General features: G+C 35.8%; 1 protein-coding gene across 4 annotated transcripts in view; it reads right to left on the reverse strand.

Moving 5' to 3' along the window:
• EMSY (EMSY transcriptional repressor, BRCA2 interacting) overlaps positions 1-25,340 on the reverse strand; it is a 79,380-nt gene that overhangs the window by 41,072 nt on the left and 12,968 nt on the right. For 3 of the 4 annotated variants that reach the window (XM_065881814.1, XM_065881815.1, XM_065881813.1), the window contains 4 exons: positions 24,556-24,708; positions 22,356-22,615; positions 13,646-13,922; positions 4,799-5,053 (listed from right to left, as the gene is read on the reverse strand). In XM_065881814.1, the coding sequence (XP_065737886.1) occupies positions 4,799-5,053; positions 13,646-13,922; positions 22,356-22,615; positions 24,556-24,708 (945 nt within the window). The remainder of the gene's footprint in view (positions 1-4,798; positions 5,054-13,645; positions 13,923-22,355; positions 22,616-24,555; positions 24,709-25,340) is intronic. The other variant, XM_065881816.1, reaches the window with a different exon arrangement.

Here is a 25,340-nt window from a genome sequence, read left to right on the forward strand (position 1 = left end):
AAAACAGTGGAGGATGTGATGAAAGGCAACTAGAAGGAGAATCATGGATTTAATTAAGATACCTTCTAGACTATAGGCCAGTTTGCAGGACAGAACTGAATAGTAAGGAAGCTGAGAGGAACGCTCCTATGGTCAGAACAAATATCAAAAATGGACCTTTGAGATTATTCCTTCAAAGAAGCCACAATTTGGATGAGTTTGCAGAGCAACTTATGCTCCAGGAATTGCTGAAAAAAATAGAGCAATCAGTTAGTGGAGTTTAACAGCTGGGTGTGGTCAGGAAAAGAGGAAAAAGCCATACCAATATCACTGTCACCTCAGAATGACTGGGCATACCCAGAGCTGTACCTCCCTGAGGAACAACAGCAGAGACTTAACTTCAGCAACATAATTGATCTAGTCACTAAACAACAAAGAACCATGCCAATAGCAATAATAAATCAGGGGTGGGGGTAGGGGAAGATCAGTGCCCAGCTACAATATATAATGTCTAATATCTATATATCTAATATCTAAAATATCAATGTAAATATCTAAAATGTCCAGTTTCCAACAAAAACTTGCAAAGAAACATGAAAGTATGACCCACACAGTGGAAAAAAAGCAGGCAACAGAAACTGTGAGAGCAACCAGATGTCAGACTTAACAACAACAAAAACACTTCAAAATAGCCATTACACATATGTTCACAGAAGTAGAGGGAAGCATGATTACAAAAGTAAAAGAGGGTATGATGACAAAGTTGCATCAAATAGAGAATATTAATTAAGCAATAGAAATTAGAAGAAAGAACCAAATGGAAAATGCAGAGTTGAATAGTACAATAACTGAAATAAAAAATTCACTAGAAGGGCTCAAGAATAGATTTGAACTGGCAGAAGAAAGAATTAGCAAATTTAAAGACAGATCAATTAGAGATTATGCAAGCTGAAGAATGGAAAGAAAAAAGAATGAAGAAAATGAACAGAAATGTGGAACACCATTAAGTGCACAACATATGTAATGTAACTACAAAAAGGAAGGAACAGAGAGAAAAGAGAAAAAGAAGTATTCAAAGAAGTAATGGCTGAAAATGTTCCATATTTATTGAAAAGCAATAACTTACACATCCAGGAAGCTAGACAAACACTGAAGAAGATAAATATAAAGAGAACCACAAACAGGCACATCATACTAAAAATGCTGAAAGTCAAAGACAAGGAGAAAATCCTGAGACCATCAAGAGAACAACAATTTCCATTTACAATGGGATTTCGTTAAGGTTAGCAACTGACTTTTCAGTGGAAACAATGGAGACCAGTAAGCAGCAGAATAACGTATTCAAAGTGCTCAAAGAAAACCTGTCAACCAAGAATTTGATATCCAGCAAAGCTATCTTTCAAAAAATGCAGATGAAATAGTCTTTACCAGATAAACAAAAACAGAGAGAGTTTGTTGCTAGCAGACCACCTTACAACAGACACTCAAGGAAGTTCTATGAATAGAAGGAACAAAACAATGATATCCACTCTTGCCAGTTATATTCAACATTTTACCAGAGGTTCTAGTTAGGGAAATTAGGCAAGAAAAAGAAATACAAGGCATCCAGACTGTAACAGAAAGTATCTCTCTTTGCAGATGATTTGATCTTTTATATAGAAAATCCTAAGGCATTCACTATAAACTACTAGAACTAAAAAGTGAGTTCAGCTAAGTTGCAGGTACAAAATCAACAAAAAATCACTTGCACCTCTATACAATAGCAATGAGTAATCCAAAAGATGAAGTTAACAGTTCCACTTACAACAGCTACAAAAATAAAATACTTAGAAATAAATTAACAAGTGTAAAATTTATACACTAAGAACCACACATTTCAACACGTTGAAAGAAATTAAAGATCTAAATAAACACAAAAACATCCCATGTTCATGGATCCGAAGATTTAACATTATAAAGATGGTAATACTCTTCAATTGATCTACAGATTCAATGCAAACCCCATGAGATTCTCAGCTGATTTCTTTGTAGAAATTGACAAGCTGATTCCAAAATTCATACAGAATTGCAAGGGACCCAGAATAGCCAAAACTATCTTTTAAAAAAGAACAAAACAGGAATACTCACACTTTCTCATCAAAACAATGTAAATCAATATAGTCAAATCAGCATACAAACAGACATATAATGGAACAGAATTGAGAATCCAGAAATAAAGTCATACATGTGCTCAGTGGATTTTCAACAAGGGTGTTGAGACCATTCAATGGGGGGGAAGACAGTCTTTTTAACAAATGGTATTGGGACAATCGAAAAGCCATGCATGAAAGAATGAAGTGGGATCCTTATTTTACACCGTAACAAAATTAATCAAAATAGATCAAAGACCTAAATTTAAGAGGCAAAATTATCAATCTCTTAGGGGAAAAAATAAGGATAAATCTTTATAACCTGGGATTTGGCAAAAGATTCTTAAATACTACCAAAAGCACAAGCAACAAAAGAAAAAATAAATTGTACATTACCAAAATTAAACATGTTTGTGTTTCAAAGGACATCATCAAGAAAGTGAAAAGGCAACCCACAGAATGGGAGGAAATATTTGTAATTCATGTACCTGATAAAGGTTTAATATCTAAAATATGTATAGTAAAAAAAAAAAAACTCATACAATTCAATGATAAAAAGACAAATAACTCAATTAAAAAGTGGCAAAGGATATAAATAGGTATTTCTCCAAGGAAGGTATATAAAGGGCCAATAAGCATATGAAAAGATGGTCAACACCATTAGTCATCAGAGAAATGCAAATCAAAACCACAATGAAATACCACTTCACACAAACTGGGATGGCTAGAATCAAAAAGTCACAGACTAGCAAGTGTTATCAATGGACAAGTGGATAAACAAAATGTGAATTACTATTTGTCCATAAGGGGGAATGAAGTACTAATACATGCTACTTCGTGGATGAACCTTATACATTGTTAAGTAAAAGAAGCCAGTCACAAAAGATCACATATTATATGATTCCATTCACATAAAAATCCAGAATATAGAAATCTATAGACAGAAAGTAGATTAGTGGTTGCTTAGGGCTGGAGAGGTTGTCACGGTGAGTAGGGAGTGATAGCTAAATGGTACAGGGTTTCTTTTGGAATTGATGAAGATGTTCTAAAATCAACTGTAGTGATGGTTGCACATATCTGTGAATATACTACCTACCACTGAACTGTACACTTTAAATCAGTTAATTGAATGGTATGTGAATTATCTCAATAAAGCTGTCCTTTAATAGAAAAAGTTCCAGAGCATTTTAAAAAGGAAAACTTTACAATTCTTTCTTGGAAGCACACATACCATTGAAACTAAAGCCTGACAGAGACTGCAGGCAAAGAGAAAACTACAGACCAATTTCTCTATGTCTATCAATGCATTACTATCCATACCTCATACTAGGTATGAGGCAGTGGTGAAATGGTACAAACTTCCAGTTATAAGATAAATAAGTGCTGGGGATATAATAATGTACAGCATGATGACTATAGTTAACAATACTGCATTGTATATTTGAAAGTTGCTAAGAGAGTAAATCTTAAAAGTTCTCATCACAAGAAAAAAAATTGTAACTATGTGTGGTAATAGATGCTAACCTATTGTGATAGTCATTTTGCAATAGATACATATATCAAATCATTATGTTACACCTAAAACTAATACAAGGTTATGTGTCAATCATATCTCAAAAAAAAAAAATAAAATGTTCCTATGAAAAAATAAAACAAGGGACTTCCTTAGTGGTGCAGTGGTTAAGAATCCACCTACCAAAGCAGGGAACATGCGTTCGATCCCTGGTCCAGGAAGCTCCCACATTCCGTGGAGCAACTAAGCCTGTGTGCCACAACTACTGAGCCCACATGCCACAACTACTGAAGCCCGTGCACCTAGAGCCCATGCTCCACAACAAAAAGCAGCCACCGCAATGAGAAGCCCACACACCACAACAAAGAGCAGACCCCACTCGACGCAACTAGAGAAAGCCTGTGCACAGCAACAAAGATCCAACGCAGCCATAAATAAATAAATAAAATAAAATAAAATAAAACAAACAAAAAACTGAAAATGTCAGCATCTCCCAAAGTCCTTTTCTACCACCAAATAAAATCCAGCTTCAGTGGAGGAAAAAAATCCATTTTCTTTTCTTAAAGATATTAAGTACGTTAAGATGCTTCTTCGTCTCCCTGTATCTAAGCCTCCATCCTACCTGCCTTTCTATTCAATACTTTTATGATTCGATAACTTAACAGTAATTGCCTCCTACCCCTGCGTTCCCACTGTGCTAGAGATGCTTTCAATAAACTGCTAAATTGTTATACCACAAACTTCTTCACTGTACACAATGTCTTTTAATCTTCGCACCTCTGCCCATGACAAATTTATGCCAGATTCACAATACGGCCTCTAACACAAGACTCCCCAGACTAATTTTTCCACTGCTCACTTCCCATAACCCCAGTGGGCTCCAAAGTATAGTTCTAAAGTCTGGGTTTGTTTCCTCGGCTTCCTTTATCTCTTCTGAGAGTTCACTGAAAAACACCTCTTGCTGCTGTGCAAACAGCTTTTTTCTCCCTTCTCTATTCCCAAGCACCAGTTCTCTCTATGTAAGTATTTCCAACAGGAGGGTCTCAAAATATATTTTGGAATTAAAACTCTAATGCTTGAGGAAACTGTATGTGGAAGTGAATCCATATATATTGCAATCTTCAGAGAACTGGTGACTGGGGAAGAATTACCATCTCCTGAAACATTTTCCATTTACCTGACTCCTGTTTGATTTGAATGGTAGGCTTGATGCCAGGCGGCAAAGGAGACTGCTGAGGCTGTTGCTGATGAGATACCGGAGAAGGCTGGGCCACCTGTTGCTGTGTCTGTTGCTGTACTTGATGTAACTGCTGCTTAGGAGACTGTTGATGCTGTTTAGGAAACTGTGCAAGAATCTGAGTTGGGGCACCCACTAAGCTTTTGGGAGAAGGAAGTCTGGTTGATGCCATTTTGATTGCTGATGTAGATACACCTATAGAAGAGTAAGGATTAGAACATTTAATAGTAAAACATAATTAAAGCTACTTCTGGTTATTGTAGGAAGTAATAGTTTAAAACTAGGTAAATCAACAAAAATAATGATTATTAAGCACCTAGTAACTGTCAGATATAATGTCTATGGTATTTTACATATTTTATATCTAGTCCTCAAACTTTGCAAGGGAGGCATCATTGCTCTAACACTCAAAAAACTAACTGATTTTCCCTTGGTGAAGAAGAGTCAAAACAAAAGAAACAAAGTATCAGGCAGGATGTTCTCACACATGTCTCTCAATAGTTTTTCTCTTAAAAAACATAGGTTCTCAATGTGAATAAAAGAACACGGGTCGGACAGGGAGGGTGGGAGGGAGACGCAAGAGGGAGGGGATATGGGGATATATGTATACGTATAGCTGATTCACCTTGTTACACAGCAGCAACTAACAACAATGTAAAGCAATTATACTCCAATAAAAATGTTTAAAAAAAAAAAGGACAAAGCAAACAAGGTTTTGAGTCTTATTTGTAGTACAGTTTTTCGAATATTATTTTTCAGGTTCTAATGAGTCAATTTAAACATAGCATTAGACAAAATAATTCACACTGAAACATTCACCTTTCGAATTATTCAGCATGGCAAAGTACAACAGCTTTTCTATGTCTCATTTCCAATTATCTATAAATAAAGTCATTTCTTGAGAACTGGATCATTAAATAATCATGTGAAAAGTTACAAGTCGGTATACTACTCAATATATCCACAGCAAAAAAATTCTCGTGATACAAGGTTTTAAGACACTTCTTTTCAGTGCAATACTAATATTAGCAACCATGCGTAGGTAGCAAATACCAACAATTTTCAGTAAAGATGTGTGAGTCTAACAGAAATTCTTCCCTCTCCAAGATTTTTCATCAGTAATCTTATAATTCATCAACAACACAATAGGACTATTATCTGTAAGTAAATTAATACTCCTCACAGAAAGAACCTAGATAGAATATAACTCTCCATATCAACTTTTGGAGCACTGATAAAACAATGAAAAGAAACTGATAATTTGATGGCCTAATTACCAAGTTCCAATTATCAAATAGGCTATTTCACTCCCTCCTCCACCACAGCCCCACTATGACATTTACATTGTATTACAGAAAAAAATTTAAATAATATCACATTTTTATGTAAAATGTTTCTGGAGAATAATAAAAATGAAGAAGAAGCCTTGAGAAGTCACTCTGACTCTCTCAGGTTCCCCATATGTTGAATTTTCCTTGCCCTATAATTCTCTAAGGGTTGCTATATGGATCAGGTAAAATCATAGATTGAGGAATAGTTTGAGAGAAGACAAAAGAAAGATGTAGTCAGAATCACCTGGAGGGCTTACTCACATTACTTACACATTCTCCTGCCTTGCCCACTCCCATCCCTCCCTGAATGCTAGGATCTTGGTGACATGTGTATGTTATACTGCTTAGTTGTACTGAACTAGATTATCTCTGGAGCCCTTTTCAGTACCAACATTTTATAACTTAATGGATATAAAGTGCTATTCAAGTAAAACACACTATTTTTAAACTATGTGAAAACTTTAACCTTTATATTGCATTCATAATGAGCTCTTGTATTAATTGAGGTAAACTGTGCACATGAGTAACTCCCTAACTAATCTACGTTCTCTATATCCTATTATATAGGAAAAGTATCTAATGTAAAGGCAGTCAGGGTGACTTCAGAATCAGAGAACTGTGTTCAAATTATGTCTTCAGGGCTTCCCTGGTGGCGCAGTGGTTGAGAGTCCGCCTGCCGAAGCAAGGGACATGGGTTCGTGCCCCGGTCCGGGAAGATCCCACATGCCACGGAGCGGCTAGGCCTGTAAGCCATGGCCGCTGAGCCTGCACGTCCAGAGCCTGTGCTCCGCAACGGGAGAGGCCACAACAGTGAGAGGCCCGCGTACCGCAAAAAAAAAAAAAAAAAATTATGTCTTCAACACATAAACTCATAATAGCTGTGTGATCTTATTAAAGTATTTAATTCCTTTAGATATTTATTCATTCAATAAAACCTTACTGAGCATATACTTTATGCTATATCCTTGGGAAACTCTTTTGTACCCATGAAACAGTCCCTACCTTCAGGAAGGTTAGAGAAGACAATCAAATGATCACACAAATCTATCATTACAAATTGTAATAAATGTTATTTTGTTTTAACAAATAAAAAGCCCCCTTCCTCTTCCTTTTGCTCTTCGATTCACAAAAATTTAGTGCTAAAGCCATCAGATGCTGCAAAGCACGATGGACCACTAGATGGCTAAGCAGAATAATGGCTAAGCATGGGGTGTTAGAACCCACTGCAGAGACTGACTGAGCATGGGAGTCAGAGTCCAAGTAGGTTGAGGAGGGAGTACATGCTGTGGGAGCTCAGGGTACAGTGCCACATACAGAGTTAGAACTCAAGTAGGATAAACAGGGGTTCCATGAATGTGAGCCACCTAGCACAGGTTCTCAAAGCTTGAGCAGGATGTCCACAGGAAGGGGTGGGATCAGAGTCCAAACTGGGTGAAGAAGACTTCTGGGTAGGAGGGTGGCCTGGCACAGGTGTCAAAATTGAGCAGGGTGAGAAAGACATCATGCAAAAGGGTGACATGGGGAAAGTGTCAGAACTCAGGTGGAGTGAAGTAGAAGTCTGCAAGATGTCAGAACCTGAGTGGAATGAGGAAGGTATCTGCATGAAGGTAGAGGCAACAGCAGCAACAATGACAGATTAGTTATAGAGTGGGGAACTGATAAAATAAGTAAGTATATGAAAGATAATGGAAGCTAGGTTTTTGAAGAAGGGAGAAAACTAGAATTAACAAGCAGAGTTTGAAATTGGACATATCAGTATGGACCCAAAGTTTTCAACATATAAATATAGATGTATATGCGTGTGTGTATAAATCTACATGCAGACACACACACACACATACACACACACACACACACACACCCCTTAGCAATGAGCATATCTAGCACCCAAATTTTCTTCTAATTATCACTTTGCACTAAAATGAATCAGGGCTCCTTAGAGAAATGGCTAAACCAAGGACTAGAGTAGGAAAAGTACAGGAGGTTGGTAAATATAAAAGACTCCCCCCACCTTTCTGTAATTTCTTTAAAAGAAAATTGACTGTTTAAAGCAAAAGTAGTAACAATGCAATGTGGGGTTTATGATATATAAAATTAAAATGTATGATAACCAGAGTGCAAGGATGAGAGAGCAGAAACAGAAATAGAAGTGTATTATTCGAAGATTCTAACACAATATGGGAAGTTGAAGACAGACTGTTACAATTTACAATGTATAATGTAAGCTCTAGAGCTGAGTTCTTAACCAGGGCAATTGTGCTCTCCCTTTTGCCCCTGGATATTTGGTAATCACTAGAGACATTTTTTATTGTTATGACAGGAGGGTGTGCTACTGGTATCTAGTAGGTAAAAAGCCAGGAATGCTGCTGAACATCCTATAATGCACAAGTCGGCCCCTCATAACAAAAAATTATCTGGTCCAAAATGTCGATATGTGGAGGTTGAGAACCCTACCCTAAGCAATTATCAAAAAAGAAAACAAAAAAGTAGAGCTAATAAGCCAATGTGTAAGAGATAAAATAGAATCCTTTTTCTTAAAAAACTCAATAAATCCAAAAGAAGACAGTAAAATGGGAGAAAAGAAAGCAAAGAATACAGAAAACAAATAAAAAACAATTATTAAGATAGTAGACCTAAACTCAATCATATTGATAATTATATCGAATATAAATGGACTAAACACTTCAATTAAAAGGCAAAGATGGTCAAAATGGATAAAAAAGTAAGCCCTGACTATACAATGTTCATAAGAGATGTATTTTAAATACAAAGGCACAGATGGGTTAAAAGTAAACAGATGAAAAATATGATGCAAACCCTAATTATAAGAAAGTTGGAGTAGCTACATTAATATCAGAAAAGGTAAACACCAAAATAAGGAGTACTGCCAGAGAAAAAGAGCAATGTTTCATAATAAAAAGGAAGTCAATTCATCAAGAATATACAACGTTTCATAATAAAAAGGAAGTCAACTCATCAAGAATATACAACAATCCTAAACGTGCATACACCTAATAACAGAGCTCAAAATACATGTGACAACAACCGACAAAGGGAAAAATGTACAAACCCACAATTACAGCTGGAGGTTTTTACACTCCTCTCAATAACTGATACTACAAATAGACGCCGCCCAAAAAAGGAAAATTTGATCAATTTGTCTTTTGTGGTTGTGTCAAAAGAATTTAGAAGCCAACTTGAAGAGGCTCCCACTGCAACAGATTGGACAATTTGAGCACCAAAAGAATATTTGTGATGGATTGACAGACATCAGAAATCTTAATGATATGGGGAACAAAAATCTTACTGGTCAATGAACCATCTCATTATCTGAAAACATATAAATAAACAGAAATAATTCCTGTATGAACTGTACCTCAGGATAACCCATGGTAGTAAGTTAAAGTTCTTTAAGAATTCCAGCTAATAAATGAAGAAAATGAAGATAAAATTCATTTTGCAACTACCAATAAAATAATGATCTAGGGAAAGATTACCAATAGCTATAAAAACATTTGGTAATACTTATATCTACCGATTAATGTTAATATCATTAGAGACCAGACATGTGCCTCCTAAAATGATGCACAGGAAGTACACTTAAATACACTTATAGGTACACATCAGGAATACCACTTATCGAACGTTCATTCCCCATATCTCCAAAAACAATCAGACTTGAATCTGATCAAGTTTCTTGATTTAACTACCAGTTTTATGGAAATATAAACAAGAGAGGGGCTTCCCTGGTAGCACAGTGGTTAAGAATCCGCCTGCCAATACAGGGGACATGGGTTCGAGCCCTGGCCCGGGAAGATCCCACATGCCGTGGAGCAACTAAGCCCGTGCGCCACAACTACTGAGCCTGCGCTCTAGAGCCCGTGAGCCACAACTACTGAAGCCCACATGCCTAGAGCCCGTGCTCCACAACAAGAGAAGCCTGCGCACCTCAAGGAAGAGTAGCCCCCGCTCGCCACAACCAGAGAAAAGCCCGTGCGCACCAACGAAGACCCAATACAGCCAAAAATAAAATAAATAAATTTAATAAAAAAATAATAAATAGGAGAACTTGTTAAACCATGGGAATTAAAATCAGCAAAACCCAGACTACGGGAAACTCTCAGGAAAAATGACTGATTTCTTCAACAAATAATTTGAAAAGAAAAGAAAAAAACAGAAGAGGGACCCATGAGTTAAAAAAGATATAACCATATCAATGTGTGGACCTTATTTAGATCTTACTTTTAAAAATTTTTTTATGACATAATCAAGGAAATTTGGATACTAACTAAATATTTTATTATATGAAGAAACTGTTAAAAATTCTAGATGTGATAGTGGTATTGTGAGTTTTGATACATACTGAAGTATTTATAACTGAAATTATATGATATTTGGGATTTGCTTCAAAATATTCCGGGTCACTGATGTGTAGAGGAAAATAGCAGGTACAGATGAAACAAGACTGATGATGTGTTGCTCATCCTTGAAGCTGGGTAATGGGTACAATGAGGGTTCATTTTACTATTCTATCCACTTATGTGTTTGGAATTTTCCATAATAAAAAAGAAAATTTCAGTTATCCTGTTTCGTGGATGACCAATTCAGAATAAGCATTCTAATTGGTAGAATTTAAGACTTCCTGTATGAGCCAACCATACACAATCCCCCTACTCCCTACCTCTGGAACCATCTCTACACTTATAAACATGGAGTTAGCCACGAAGTTATTGCTACTAAGACTCTTCCCCCTCTATGACCAGCTGCCCCTATAAGACTAACCAGAGACAGATACATCAGCTCTAAAACAGTCTGTCTCTAGTCCCCAACAGAAGCAGACTCTGAATGCCCTTGTCCCCTAGGTACCCACACAAGAGCTGCTAAAGAAGCCCTGCAGTCAGAATCACAACTGCAGTTTATATATTACCACTTCCACTAACATTTACCTTTTTAAAAGAAAATGGCTTAATTTCCTTAGCACTTATATCTAAATTAAATATCTCAAACAAAACCCCAAAATAATCATATAGTTTCCTTGAGTATCTACATTCAGATAGTTTACTTTTACATCTTTCATGCTGTATTGAATTTATGAGAAATCTTTGAGATGTCTAGCTCCCCTAAAATGACGTAGGACTCAAAGAGATATAGAATGCTAAGAAACAAAGGAGAAAATAGGGAAGTCATAAGTTCCCAAGAGATTCAGAAGATAGTTGGAGAAATATAAGAATGAAAAACAGAAGCATGGAATATTCATTTTGCTTAAAAATATTTCAATAGTAACTAAGAGAAATACCCCTCTTATCTCAAATAATAACAATTTCCTTGGAAGAACAGTAATCCTTCTAGTACAGCAACACTTTGGCAAACCGTGTGATGAGCACTAGAAGGGAACAACTATCAATGGATGATAACTTTGATACAGGGGTCAGTCAGGTGAGGAAACAGGTGGTCTTTCCTTCTCTCATCACCTTGAAATTTTGAAATGGTGAATTTGGATCATGTTTGCAACCAACATTTATACATATTTTCTATATAAAAATTATTTCTATTTTTAATAATACTATGTTGTAGTTTACTGCTGTACAAACAGAAAGGCTGGAATGGCTTATTTAAATTACTTAAGGTAACAAATAAAAGAAAATTTCAAGCCTACTATTTCCTATCATTGACTGAGACATTAAATGGGTATTGGAGGCAGAAAAGGACAGATGCTCTCACATCCTACCAGTTAGACCTGCAGAATGAATGAATACTAACTGCATCTGCATCTATGTAACCTCTTCCTTGCTAACAGTTATATGGAACACACTAAAATTACTAAAGCAATTATGAAAAACACTGTTTTCCTATTTGAGTGCCTGTATCACCACTAGTTCATAAACTAGGATATTTCCAAGTCTCAGCCTATCTTAAGCTATATATTGTGCAAGTAAAATTCAATGAAAACGAACACTAAATACTGTTCTATATTGCTTCTGTGCTCCCTTTGAAAGACTACAACCATAGCTATGAATTCTGTATTATAAATGGCTCCCTCTGATTCCCATCTTAAGACTTACCAACAGTATAAAAAGAAAATTCTGACAGTGTGCTATCTGCTCTTTATATGAGAGGAAGACAAAGATTTGGAAGAGAGCTCAAGTGATTGAGCTCTGAGGTTTCCAGAATAGTAATAGTAATTTCCAGAATAGTAAATTCCAGAATAGTAATTTCCAGAATAGTAAAATGAACCCTCATTGTACCCATTACCCAGCTTCAAGGATGAGCATGGAACTGAGGTTTCCACATTTCCTTTCCTCTGCTATTAAGCAGCAACTGTCCTTCAGTTCAGCCTCAGTTCCTCTCAATACTTTCCATCATCCTCTCATACAGAAAAATTTAGAAGCCTGAAGAAAAGGTGAATGGCATGTCCTTGAAATCATCCTCTTCCCCCTACTTCTTATCATTGGGTAACTTACTTTGAAGAGGTTTTAGGTTGTATATTTAATGTTTCTTCTGAAAAAACCTATAGTAAAATAATTTCCAGTTCCTCACTTAAAAATTTCATTATATTACAGATATTTGTATATGCCTTTGAAATTTGTGGTGACAAGATTTAACCTACATAATTGCCTAGGTGACTAGGTACTGTGCATTTGAAAAAAAAACTCAGAGTAAGGATATTAATATAAGGAAACTGAGTAACCCACTATCTTGACATTCTCAAACTAGGGGAGGGAAAGTGGTAATCTCTGATATAACAGATGGTACCTTCACACCCAAAGCAAACAAACACACCCACAAAGTCTTCTTCAAAATTCCCACACCCTAATGTTCATTGCAGCATTGTTTACAATAGCCAAGACATGGAAGCAACCTAAATGCAACCTAAATTCGTCAACAGAGGAATGGATAAAGAAGATGTGATACATATATACAATGGAATATTACTCAGCCATAAAGAAGAATGAAATAATGCCATTTGCAGCAACATGGATGGATCTAGAGATTTTCATACTGAGTGAAGTAAGTCAGGCAGAGAAAGACAAATATCATATGATATCACTCGTGGAATCTAATTTTTAAAAAAAATACAAATGAACTTATTTACAAAGCAGAAAGAGACTTACAGATACCGAAAACAAACTTATGGTTACCAAAGGGGAAACGTTGCAGGGAGGGATAAATCAGGAGCTTGGGATGAACATACACACACTACTATATATAAAATAGGTAACCAACAAGGACCTACTGTATAGCACAGGGAACTCTGTGATATTCTGTGATAACCTATATGAGAAAAGAATCTAAAAATGAATGAATATATGCATATGTATAACTGAATCACTTTGCTCTATACCTGAAACTAACACAACACTGTAAATCAACTGTACTCCAATAAAATTAAAATATTTAAAAAGAAAGCAATTCCCATAAACACAGGGACAGAATTACCTGATGAATTACCACTTACCTTGTGCTACTGTTGACATGACCACAGATGGTGTGGAAGAAACCACAGCTGTTACTGCAACTGTATTAGGAATAGGTGATGGTGTAGAACTGCTGCTGCCACTGCTGCTACTACTGACCAGAGAGGACTGTGAAGCAGTTATAACCACTGGTGGCTTCTGAGTTGTGGAAGCAATGACTGATGTTGGTACAAGCTTAGTGACTGCTGCATAGTTATGGGATTTGGAGAGAATGTTGGGCACGAAGGTTGAACTTGGTGATGTGGTCACTATAATAACCTAAGGAAGATAAAGTAAGTTATTCTCATGTACCTACCATACTACTAATGTATCTAGACTCACAGTTACGTACAATTTAAAAATAGCTTATGAAACGTGATGAAGCAATTCAAGAAAAAGAAATTTACAACTAAAAATATACAAAAGCTCTCCTTTACTAGTAATCATCAGAATGTATTTAAAAGAAACAATTTTTACCAACCAAACATTTTAAAAGACAATATTCAATGCTGTACAAGATCAAGTAAAGTAAGCATTTCAATATACTGCTTAGGGAGTATAAATTGGCACAATTTTTCTAGAAAACAATTTGGATAGTCATTCATTTATAAATATTTGTTGAGCATCTACTATGTGCCAGGCATGGTTCTAGAGGCTGAGGATAGTGGAATGAACAAAACAAAGTTCTTATTTTCATGGAGCTACATTCCAGTAAGGGGAGAAAAACAATAAACAAATAAAAAAGTAAATATATGTCATGTAGAGATAAATGGAAGAGACAATAAAGCAGGGTAGGAAATAAAAGAAAATGGAAGTGGTGCATGATTTTTTATAAAACATTCAATGAAGATCTCTCTGATAAGGTGACAACAAAGCAGAAACTAGAAGTAGGGGTTGATCCATGTTGCTACCTAGAGGAAGAGCATCCAATGGAAGCAGGAGTAGCAAATACAAAGCCCCTGAGGCAGAAGCAAGCTTGGTATGTTCAAGAAACCTCTAGGACCCTAATGAACGGGATTGAAATTTATAAGGTAGAGAGCAGTAGGAGACAGATTTAGCAAAGTAATGGGGGACTAGGTGATGTAAGATCTTGTTGATAGCATATCAACATGTTATGACGAAAATGGCACTTTATCTCTGTGGTCTTCCTTCCAAAAACCTATAACCTTAGTCTAATCATGAGAAAAACGTGAGATAAATTGCAGTAGTGGGGCATCCTACAAAATACTTGACTAGTAATCCTCAAAACTGTCAAGGTCATCAAACGCAAGGAAGTTTGAGAAACTTTCACAGCCAAGAGGAGCCTAAAGAGACATGACGAGAAAATATAATGTGGTATCCTGGAACAGAGAAAGACAATAGGTAAAAACTAAACAAATCTGAATAAACCATGAACTTTAGTTAATATTAATGCATCAATATCAGTTCATTAATTGTAACAAATGTACCATACTAATATAAATTGTTTAGAACAGTGGACACTGAATACAGGGTATATGAGAACTCTCTGTACTATCTTTTCAATTTTCCTATAAATCCAAAACTGTTCTAAAAAATAAAGTACTTTTAAAAAAGCATTACTCGATCTGCTAGGTGAAAACTACAGCAGGGCAGAGACAGTAGAAACAGGCAGACAAATTAGGAGGCTCTTTCAATGACCAAAATGTTTGTGGTAGAACTGATGAAAAGTGAACAGATTCTGAATATATTTAAAGGTAAAACCAACAGGATTTGCTCATAGATACACAGAATGGAGGAAAAAAGCGGCAGGAAAGAGACTTCAAGGTTAGCCAGTATGATTAGAAAAGTGTAGATGATGCGGGACAAAGCATTTCAGACGGAGAGAACAGGATGGGGCAAAGGACCTAAGGTAGGAATTAGCTTGATGTATTTAAAAACAGAAAAGAGAACCAGTGTAGCAAAAGCATATAGGGTAAAGAGGGGTTGCAAAAGTAAGCAGAGTCCAGATCAAATTTATAAACCAGAGTAAAGAATCTAAGTTTTATACTAAGTATAATGGGAAGCCATGAGAGGATTTTAAGTAAGGAAACAACAAAACTTGATTTATATTTTAAAAGATCATTCTAGCTGCTATGTGGTAAGAGGTAAGAGCAGAAGCAGTGAAACTAGTAAAGAAGCCACTGCAGTAGACTAGGCAAGAAATGGTAGAGGCTGGTTGGACTGGGGTGTTAGTAGTCAAAATAAAGAGAAGTGATCAGATTCAGATTATCTTAAGAGGTAGAGTCAACAGGACTTGATGTATGGAAATGGCAGCGTTGAGGAAAAGAATAGAAACAAGATTAGCTCCTAGAGCTAATACACACTGGCCTATTTAAATCTCCCAACAATCCTATGACAGAGATACTATTATTATCCCCATTTTACAGCTGAGAACACAAAAATTACTTATAAATCTGTAGTATCAGTTTTATTCTGGGCAAGTATAATGGTAGTTTAATGATACCCCCAAACAACACAGAGTGTCTTCTTCCTCTTTCACCAAAATTACTTTCACCTACCTAGGAGAGAAAATTGTTTTGAAAAATCCAAACAATTTAAGTGGGAAATTCTTTTTCATTTTTGTATCAGTCCTAAAGAAGGTCTGAAATTAAATCAGTCAGTCAAACTTACTGAGTATGTCTGTACTCAGTACTGACATCTCAAAGAAGCTTTGATTATATCATTATAATTATATATTTCAGTGTTAGAGAATTCTAAGTATGTGTCCATTACTTTAAGGAGTTTGTTGATTATCTGAGGAGTCAAGAGAGACATACAAGTCTTGACCAGCAAACACCTCTATAGAGTTGACCAGCATACTTCTACATAGACTCAACCAGTAAACACATATATAGCACTATTACAAACACAACCATCAGTCATCATATAAACCGAGAAGTAGACTAATATGGCAAAAAGACCAGAAGTTAAGAGTCAAATGAACCTGAGCTGAATCCTGCCTCTGCCACTAACAAATGGCAGGGCCCTGGACATGTTAAAATCTCCGGGTTCCAATTTTCATCTATAAAATAGGGATAATAATACCTACCTTGCAAATCATTATAAGGATTAAATGAGATAATGATGTGAAGCATCTAACATAGTGCTAGGCACATAGCAGGTGGTCAATATTTGGCAGTTCACAAATGGTACTTATTAGTATCTTGTTATTACTACTTAATAAATGTTAGAAGGATATCAGTAAAGGTGTTATAGATCAAATCAAACTGGAAATTTATTTTAACGTACTCTATTTTTGTTTCATTAAAAAATTTTATATATCTTTTTCCCAAATTCTGATACCCTTGAGAATCCAAAAAGCTCACAGTTACTAGCACAGCCAAGCCAATTAAGAGTAGTAATAGCAAGTAGGTTTCATATTTGCCAATTCTGAACTAATAGTAGTGCCTTCCTAGAGTACAGTTTTTATAAGGACTCTGTGACACAGCTGAGGATTCACCAAGGCTTGGCAGGAAAGTAGGCCACAGTTAATAAACAATCTCTGTCATGGGTAGGGAAGGGGAAGCATTCACACTTGGGTCAAACATTTGCAATTTTAGAACTAGAGTATGCATGTAGACTTCTAACATTAAGACAATAACTTCAGCAAAATAAATCTAGAGTCTTTGAGAGCATGTTTTAGGTTACAGGTACAAATGATAAAACATATTTTGAGATTTCAGTCTACAAACTAATTTCTGATCTGAAAAGGGGTTATCCAAAATTAGAGATCCACCTTGAAGAAAATTTACTTGCACTTTAGTTACATGTTACAACAAGGGAAACAAAGGGATTTTGAAACCAAGTGAACCAAACAGTGTTTATTCAGGCCATAATTCAAATTACTGACCTTCTAGCACTCACAAAAACTCCTTAAGAGTGCTGGGACTTGCACCCTAAGGATAAAATGAAAAATATCAATCAAGCATGTGAAAGCATAAAGCTATATTCTGTTGCTTTGTTTATATAAGTGTTGTACCAATGTTATACTCAAAATGAAGGCACCACATTAACACAGGTGGAAATTTGTCTACCCTGAAAATATATGACCTACTTGAATTTGAATCAAGTCCACAAATTCACAAGTAATTATACTTAATGTAAAAGTAACTTTAACTAAAGTAATTTCCTAAGTTGACTTCCATATGATTTGTGAGAAATCCAAGGTGAATGTATAATGGCAACAGCCTTACAGAGATTTCAAAAAAAATCCAATTATCCAGCAAAAGGAAAACAAAACACATACAAAAAATCCCAAAGAATATCTATTAGTCCTACCCACACTCAGTTTGTCCAAGAAATAACAAAAGTAATGGCACTGAGTACACATGAAGTAAGAGTACAGTTTTACATCTAGAACATAATAGATACTTAGCAAATATTTGTGGAATGAATGAGTCTTTTTTTTTTTTTTTTTTTTTTGCGGTATGCGGGCCTCTCACTGTTGTGGCCTCTCCCGTTGCGGAGCACAGGCTCCGGACGCGCAGGCTCAGCGGCCATGGCTCACGCTCCGCGGTATGTGGGATCTTCCTGGACCGGCGCACGAACCCATGTCCCCTGCATCAGCAGGCGGACTCTCAACCACTGCGCCACCAGGGAAGCCCTGAATGAGTCTTATTTTTAATTTAATTTGTTTTAAATGTTTATTTTTTAAACACAGTAGGACAAATCTAAGGTTCTGAGCCTGGAATCTCATGGTATGACTCATGTATGACTTTGGAGATAAATACGTCCTCTTATGAGCATTACAAGTCTGACAATCTCAACCATCCACTCTCAACTGACAATTCAGAAGAAAAGAAAAAATTAAAATATGGTAACGTCAGTGAATCAAAAAAAAAAGTTCACCAATTTCACTAACAGGTGAGCCCCCATCTACTACAAGTATTTTTACATAGGTCAACTAAGAAGATTGGAAAGTTAATAATGTTAGGTGACATTTACTGAACACTCATCATAAGCACTATGTTAAGCACTTTCCATGAATCATCTCATTTAATTATCTAGTAAGCACTATTATTATCTTTGTTTTATAAGGAAGCTGAGGCTCAAGAGAGGTGGAGAGCCAGTACTGGAACCAGATATACTTATTCATTTATTCATTCATTCATTCAACAAATATTAGTCAACACCTATTGCATGTCATGCACTGTTCTAAACACTACGGAATAGTAATGAATAAGACAAAGTCTCTACCTTCAGTAACTTATACTCTATGGGAGAAATAGGAAATAAATAAATATAATGTCAACTAGTTATAAGCAAAACAGAATAAGGAAATAAAAGGACATGGATTTGAGATGGGTGCTCTTTTAGCTATAACTTTGCTGCATTATTTTCTCAAATATCAAATTAAAAGAGAAGATGAGAAGGGGAAGAAGAGAGAAGAATTACTAATAAAATAGATCCAGCAAAGAAGGTAGTAAAAAATTACAAAAGTAGATTTAAAAATTCTTAGAGTATAGCAGGCTGAAGACACCTAATATACAGCTTGCCCAGAAAGCAATATTATAATAATATATAAAAATTGATATTCAGAAAGATTACCTTGGAGTCATTAAATACAAAAATTATGTTCAGTGTAACATTTAAGAAATCACCAAAAATAGTCAATTTCTATATATTAAGGGGTAAGCTTCAGTGAACTGATAAATTCATTATTTGGAACAGCACATTCTCAACACTGCAATTAATTTTTTTTTTTAAAGTTCACTGACTTCACTTATAGGCTTACCCCTTCTATTAAAATATTTTTATATAGGTCTACCAAAGAAGACTGGAAAGTTCATAAAGTTAGGTAACACTGCTTTCCATAAAATACCTGCAAGGGAAGGGACCTAACATTTTCTGAGTACATACATTATGCTGTACTTTAAAATACCCAATCCCATTTAATCCTCACGACAGCCTTATAAAATTGGCATTATTCTCATCTCACAGATGGGTAAACAGATTTAGAAAGACTAATTTATCTCAGGTCATACTGGAAGACCTGGGGTTCTAATCCAGGCCTCTTTGACTACAAAAATTCTTACTTGATTTTAACACTAAACTATAATGCCTCATCCTAAGACTGAAGCTAGAATTATATTACACAGATCAACTCACTGTCATTTCTAGTTTGTTAAGAAAATTATAATTTTTATATATTATATAATGACATATTTCCAAGAAACTCAAGGAGTTTCTTTAAATGAAAATTATCATGAACCTGAAGATTTAAAAGTAGGAAAGACTGTCTATTGAAAACAAGAATTCATCTCTACTCCTTCCCCAAAATCCCTCTAAAACAGTATGAAGGGATTTTTTAGAAGAGGCACATAAACCCATAAGGTCAAAATGGAAAGGAGACAATAGCTATTAACTTCTAGAAAGTGGAAAACAAACAGACAAGTAGTAACTGATCAAGCATACTCAAGAAAGTGGAAACCTAAGACAGCAAACAGAAGAAAAAACAAGACAGCTTTCAGAGAACCACAGAAAGACTCAGTAATTTGAGAACACCAGATACTTCTGAAGTGGGGATAAAAGTGGGACTAAAAAGCTATAAATTAGTTGAAAATCTGTTTAAGCAGCATTAAGATCCCCAGCTATCCTCCCTTATCCTCAAGGAAGACTTAAAACTTATTCTCTTGAGGGAGAGATTGAATCCAAGGGAATGTGATGATACCAGGCAGAGGCAGGTAGGTGCTATGCTGAAAACAGAGAGGTTAGGTAAAGTCTATATACTGAATGATGAGACTATCCAGCCCACTCCCTGCCTTTACTCCCAAAATACTAGCAGACAGGCTTACTACTGTAGGCAAAAGACTGGAAGATTCTTCTCTGAGGAAACTGTCCAGTCCATGAAAAAGCCCTAATGAGAACGACAACTGGTGGAGGTAAAGGGGTGGCGGGTGTTCATCAACAAAACAGCCCAGCTAGCTCAACCTACAATGAAAGTCACCAGCCAGCATGTCCCACCCTACACACGGAGCCTTCTGTCAGCTTTTTGTGTCCGTTTCCACAACCAGCATTTAAGGAAACTGAAATGGAAGAGATCAAAATGAAAAGATAAAAGAAATTTACAGGTAAGAGAGAAAACATCAAAAAAAATTATCATGAATATCATCAGAAAAGAGAACATAGTGACTATGAAAGAGCAGGATGCTATTTCAAAAAAAAAGAAAGAAACTTTCAGAAAACCAGACAGAGTTACTAGAAATTTAAAATAGGATAGCAAAAATGAAAAATTCCAGAGAAGTAATGAAGGATAAAGTTAAAAAATAAAGAAAATAATACTTACAGAGCATTTACTATGTGCTAGGCTCTGTTCTACTGGTTTGTATTTATTATCTCATTTATTTACACCCCAAAACCCTATAAAATAGATATATTATTTTCCCTATTTTACAAGAGAAAAAACTTAGGTCTACAGTTTAGTTTTCCCAAAGTCACATAGCTAGTAAGTAGCATAAAATGGGATTCAAATTCAGGAAGTCTAGTTCTAAAATCCAGGCTTTTAACTACTATACTACAGTAGAAAAAGCAAACAAATGGAAATTGGGGGTGAGAAAGACTGAAAAATTAAAGGATCAATCTAGGCATTCAACATCCAGAATAACAGGCGATCCAAAAAGAGAGGACAGAGAAAAATCAAAGAAATAATTCAAGAAATTTCCCAGAATGGAAAGATATGAGTGTCTAGAATAACAGGGGCCACTGAGTATGTAACTCAATGGATAAAATAAAGACCCACACCAAGGAAAATTACCTTGAACTTTCAGAACTCTGACTTTTTCCAAGAGAAAAAGAGGATCTGGAATTAGAATGGCATTACTGGGCTTCTCAAAAGCAATACTGGAAGCCAACAGCCCATGAAGCAATATCTTCAAAATTCTCAAGGAAAATGACTTCTCACCTAGAATACTTACCTAGTTAAACTTACATCAAAACAGTAGGAGGGTAGAATAAAGAAATTTTCAGTCTACCATGCAAGGTCTTAAAAACTTTATTTTCCATCCCACCCATATACCAAGAAGCTACTGGAAGATATGCTCCAGTAAATCAGTAAATAAACCAAGAAAGAGGAAGATCAGAATGATAGTGAAGGGAGATCTCGGACACAGAGGTATATAACAAGCCTAGGGTACCATCAGCATCCAGATCAGTGTGGCAAGTAGAGGGCTCTAATAACAAAATTGACAGAATACTGATGATTTGAACATACTGAGAGAAGAGTTTAGAAATGAATTAATGATAGCATTTAAGAATTAAAAAGAAGATAACAATTATTCACTTAATCATATCCTTCCTTTCATCTATGAAACACCTAACTCTGACAACTTCATTACTCTGGCAATATAAGAACTAAGTTCCTAAAGGTAAAGTTATCCAAATACAGGCTGAAAGAATCCTTTACATTTTAATTTTTTTCCCAAATGGAATCACAATGGTAAAAAAAAATGAAAGTCTTAGAAGATCTGCTAGCTGTGTCATATTAGGCAAGTCATTTGGCATCTCTGAGCCTCATATACAAAAATATATACAAAAAGTGAAATAGTAATACCTAACCCAAAGCTTTATGTGCAGAATTAAAGAAAGAGATGTGAATATTCCCACCATAATGCCAAGCACATAGTAAGCACTCAGTGCATGTTTGTTAAATCTGAATCATATTGACTGAAAGAGATAAAAACAGCAATTGGCAGACAGACTCCCTCCACCACGTACCTTCTGTGTTGTTGTGTTTGTTGTCTGTGTTGATGGCTTGGTGAAGGTTATTTTCACAGGAGACATGTGGGGTGGTAAGGAGTTGGCAATGCTCTGCATGATGTTGCTCATCTTAGGACTGCCACTCACAGGTACAGTGATCGTCTTTGAGACTGGAACAACAGCCTTTGGAACTTCCTTTAGGACAACGGGGGAGGAGCTAGAAGAGTTTGTTCGCCTTCGTTTTCTGGGTTTTTCATCTTCATCTGAACAGCTAACACCTGTAAGGCAGTGACAATATTGCTACATTTATAGCAATATAACCTTGTATTTCATACTTTATTTTTAAATCATTGCATCATCAGTCATCCTTGACCTCTCCCTTTGCCTCATGCCCAATCAGACAGTAAGTTCTATCAATCCTCCCTCAGGGAAGCTGTCTCTGAATGCCTTTCCTTTTTTCTTTAACCCTATGGCCATGTCAGGCCTTCTTATCTCCTGCCTGTATTTTAGCGACAACCTCCTAAAAGGTGTACGTGCTTCTAATCTCTCCACTTCCATTCTACCCTTCATCCTACTACCAGCTATAAAAATCTCACACATCTAATAAAGCCAATGCCCTGCCTCAAATCCTTTAGTAGTTTTTATCTCCCTACAAGATGAGGCACAAAAATCATTTCTTTATCATTCAAGGTCCCATATCTTTCTAAGAACACAATACCCTATTCCACCCACCTTATAATCCTGGCACACCAAACTGCTCACCATTCCCCAAAGCCACCTTATCACATATTCTATCCATCTGGAGTCTCTATATACTACTGTTCTTTGGGGACCACCACATACATTCAATGACCTCTTCATCATCCAGCAATCATCATCCTGCAAGCCATCTCCTTGGTGAAGCTTTCCCTTACTCCTCTAAGCAAAGCGAATTCATGTCTCCTCTGAGCTTAGAAAGCACTTTGTACATTCTCTTCTGTATCACTTACCCCATGGTAATGTGGCTGTCAGTCTGCACATCTCCTGTTATTAAGGGGCTCCCAAAGGACAACGACTAAGTCTTATCGGTTTGTTTCCCTGGTATAGTGTCTTGCACATATGAAGTTAGGTGAATGAATAATTATATCTCAAACTAATGTTGCCTGTGTGACTTCTGAGAATGAAACAATAAACTTCCTGTTACTTCAAACTATATATTGTGTGAAATGGTTTCTTCATGTCTGGGATTCACTTTCAACATTTAAAAAAACAATTAAAAAATAGACCTCTATGGTTATTTTAAAAGATTATCTTGGCTAAATCCACAGAAATCTGATATAAACTTAATATTCCCAGATTCTTAGTTTTTTCTTAATGCACTAAAGCCTCAACTGTTTTTGTACTTTTTAAAAAAATCAAGTGAGAAACATAAAACCTTGCAATATACATAGGAAATCTCTATAAAGCAGACATTTAAAAAAGCATACAGCATGACTCATGGAATTGGTAATAAAACATAACTCCTTATACCCTCAATTTTTAAACCCTAAGCAAGACTGAAAATGACCTAAAATCATTTGTCTAAAACAGCTAAGTCCACCTCTAAAAGCTACAAAGTTATAACTATACTGAGAAAAATGAAAGTCAAATATTAATGATCTCCAGTTGATGCCAAAAGCAAATCAATACTGACATAACAGATATTTTAAAAAAAAATGAACTGGACATTAAACTGCTTCACAGCGTAGAATCAAAGGGGTTAAAAATTGCAAATACATTTCAAAAAATTACAGTCAACTAGAAATATGAAAGGACTCTCTGGAATGCTTCACTGAATTTAACAGTTGAATGATATGGTACATAAATAATTTTTTAAAACACTACAAAGATTACATTATAGGAGTAAACACTACATAAATGACATAAGCACATTCCTTTAGTTTCTATTCACATTTCTATTCCATGAAAACCAAAACAAGTGAATCTTAGAGTATAGCACTGTTCAAGGCAGATTCCCCACAGAAAACAAAAAAGAAGTAATTTCTCAACCCCCAGAACTGATTAAAAAGCAATATATACTTAGTTACATGTAAAGAAAGGAATTCTTTACAACCTTCAAAAACTAACCACTGCTAATAGCCAGTGGACCAATGAATTAATCAGGAAGGCAGATCTAATCAGAGCCTATGCTGCAGCTTTTAGTCAAGATGGCCCTGATAACACTGAGAGTATCACTTACTTTTGACATAAACAGTACTTCCACTTGGCAAGACAACTACATTGGAGGCAGGGCTGGCAGGTCTTGGAGACTTAACCGTTGCTATGCTGCCACTTGGAACAGGGGTAGAGGTTGGGGTTGACGTGGTACTTGTGTAGGAATAGCAAACCACTACTGAAGGAACGATAAAAAAGTCTGCTGTTAACTTTCACCAAAACTGTCCATGCATACAGTAAAATTATTTTTTTTTCTGCAGGCCAATTTTAACACTTTTATATAATCAGAAGTTAGAGGCCAGTACTAGGTTAAAACGTATTAATAAGCTTTCCTGAAAATCATCACTTTACTAGGTTTCCCCCAAGTATTTCGCAGCTGTCTACAGGTGACACTGACAATGGAGAAGAGCACAGTTACAAAGAAACCAAGTTTAAAACTGAGAAAAATGAAAATCATTTTTCCTTCATGGCAGGAGTTGGACAAAAAGCATATACTTGTATTCTTTTTTAATACTAATAGCAGCATCGGTGATGGAGTGATGGATAATTTTTCCCTAACCATAGCAATTTCCAACTTGGCTCCTGGAGAGAAACAAGGTAAGTTTCTTTTATCATAAACAACTCACTAGTCACTTGCCATCTAAGCAGTGCAATAATAACTAAGGTAATGACAACATCATATTTCAATTTATTGAATAACAACAACAACAAGCAGAAGTAGTTCATAGGCACTATTTACTGAGTACCATACATTATGCTAAATCCTTTCCACATATTATCACTATCACACTACATCCTCATTTTAAAGAT

This window comes from Phocoena phocoena, chromosome 8 (assembly GCF_963924675.1).
Source record: "Phocoena phocoena chromosome 8, mPhoPho1.1, whole genome shotgun sequence".
Taxonomy (NCBI): domain Eukaryota; kingdom Metazoa; phylum Chordata; class Mammalia; order Artiodactyla; family Phocoenidae; genus Phocoena; species Phocoena phocoena.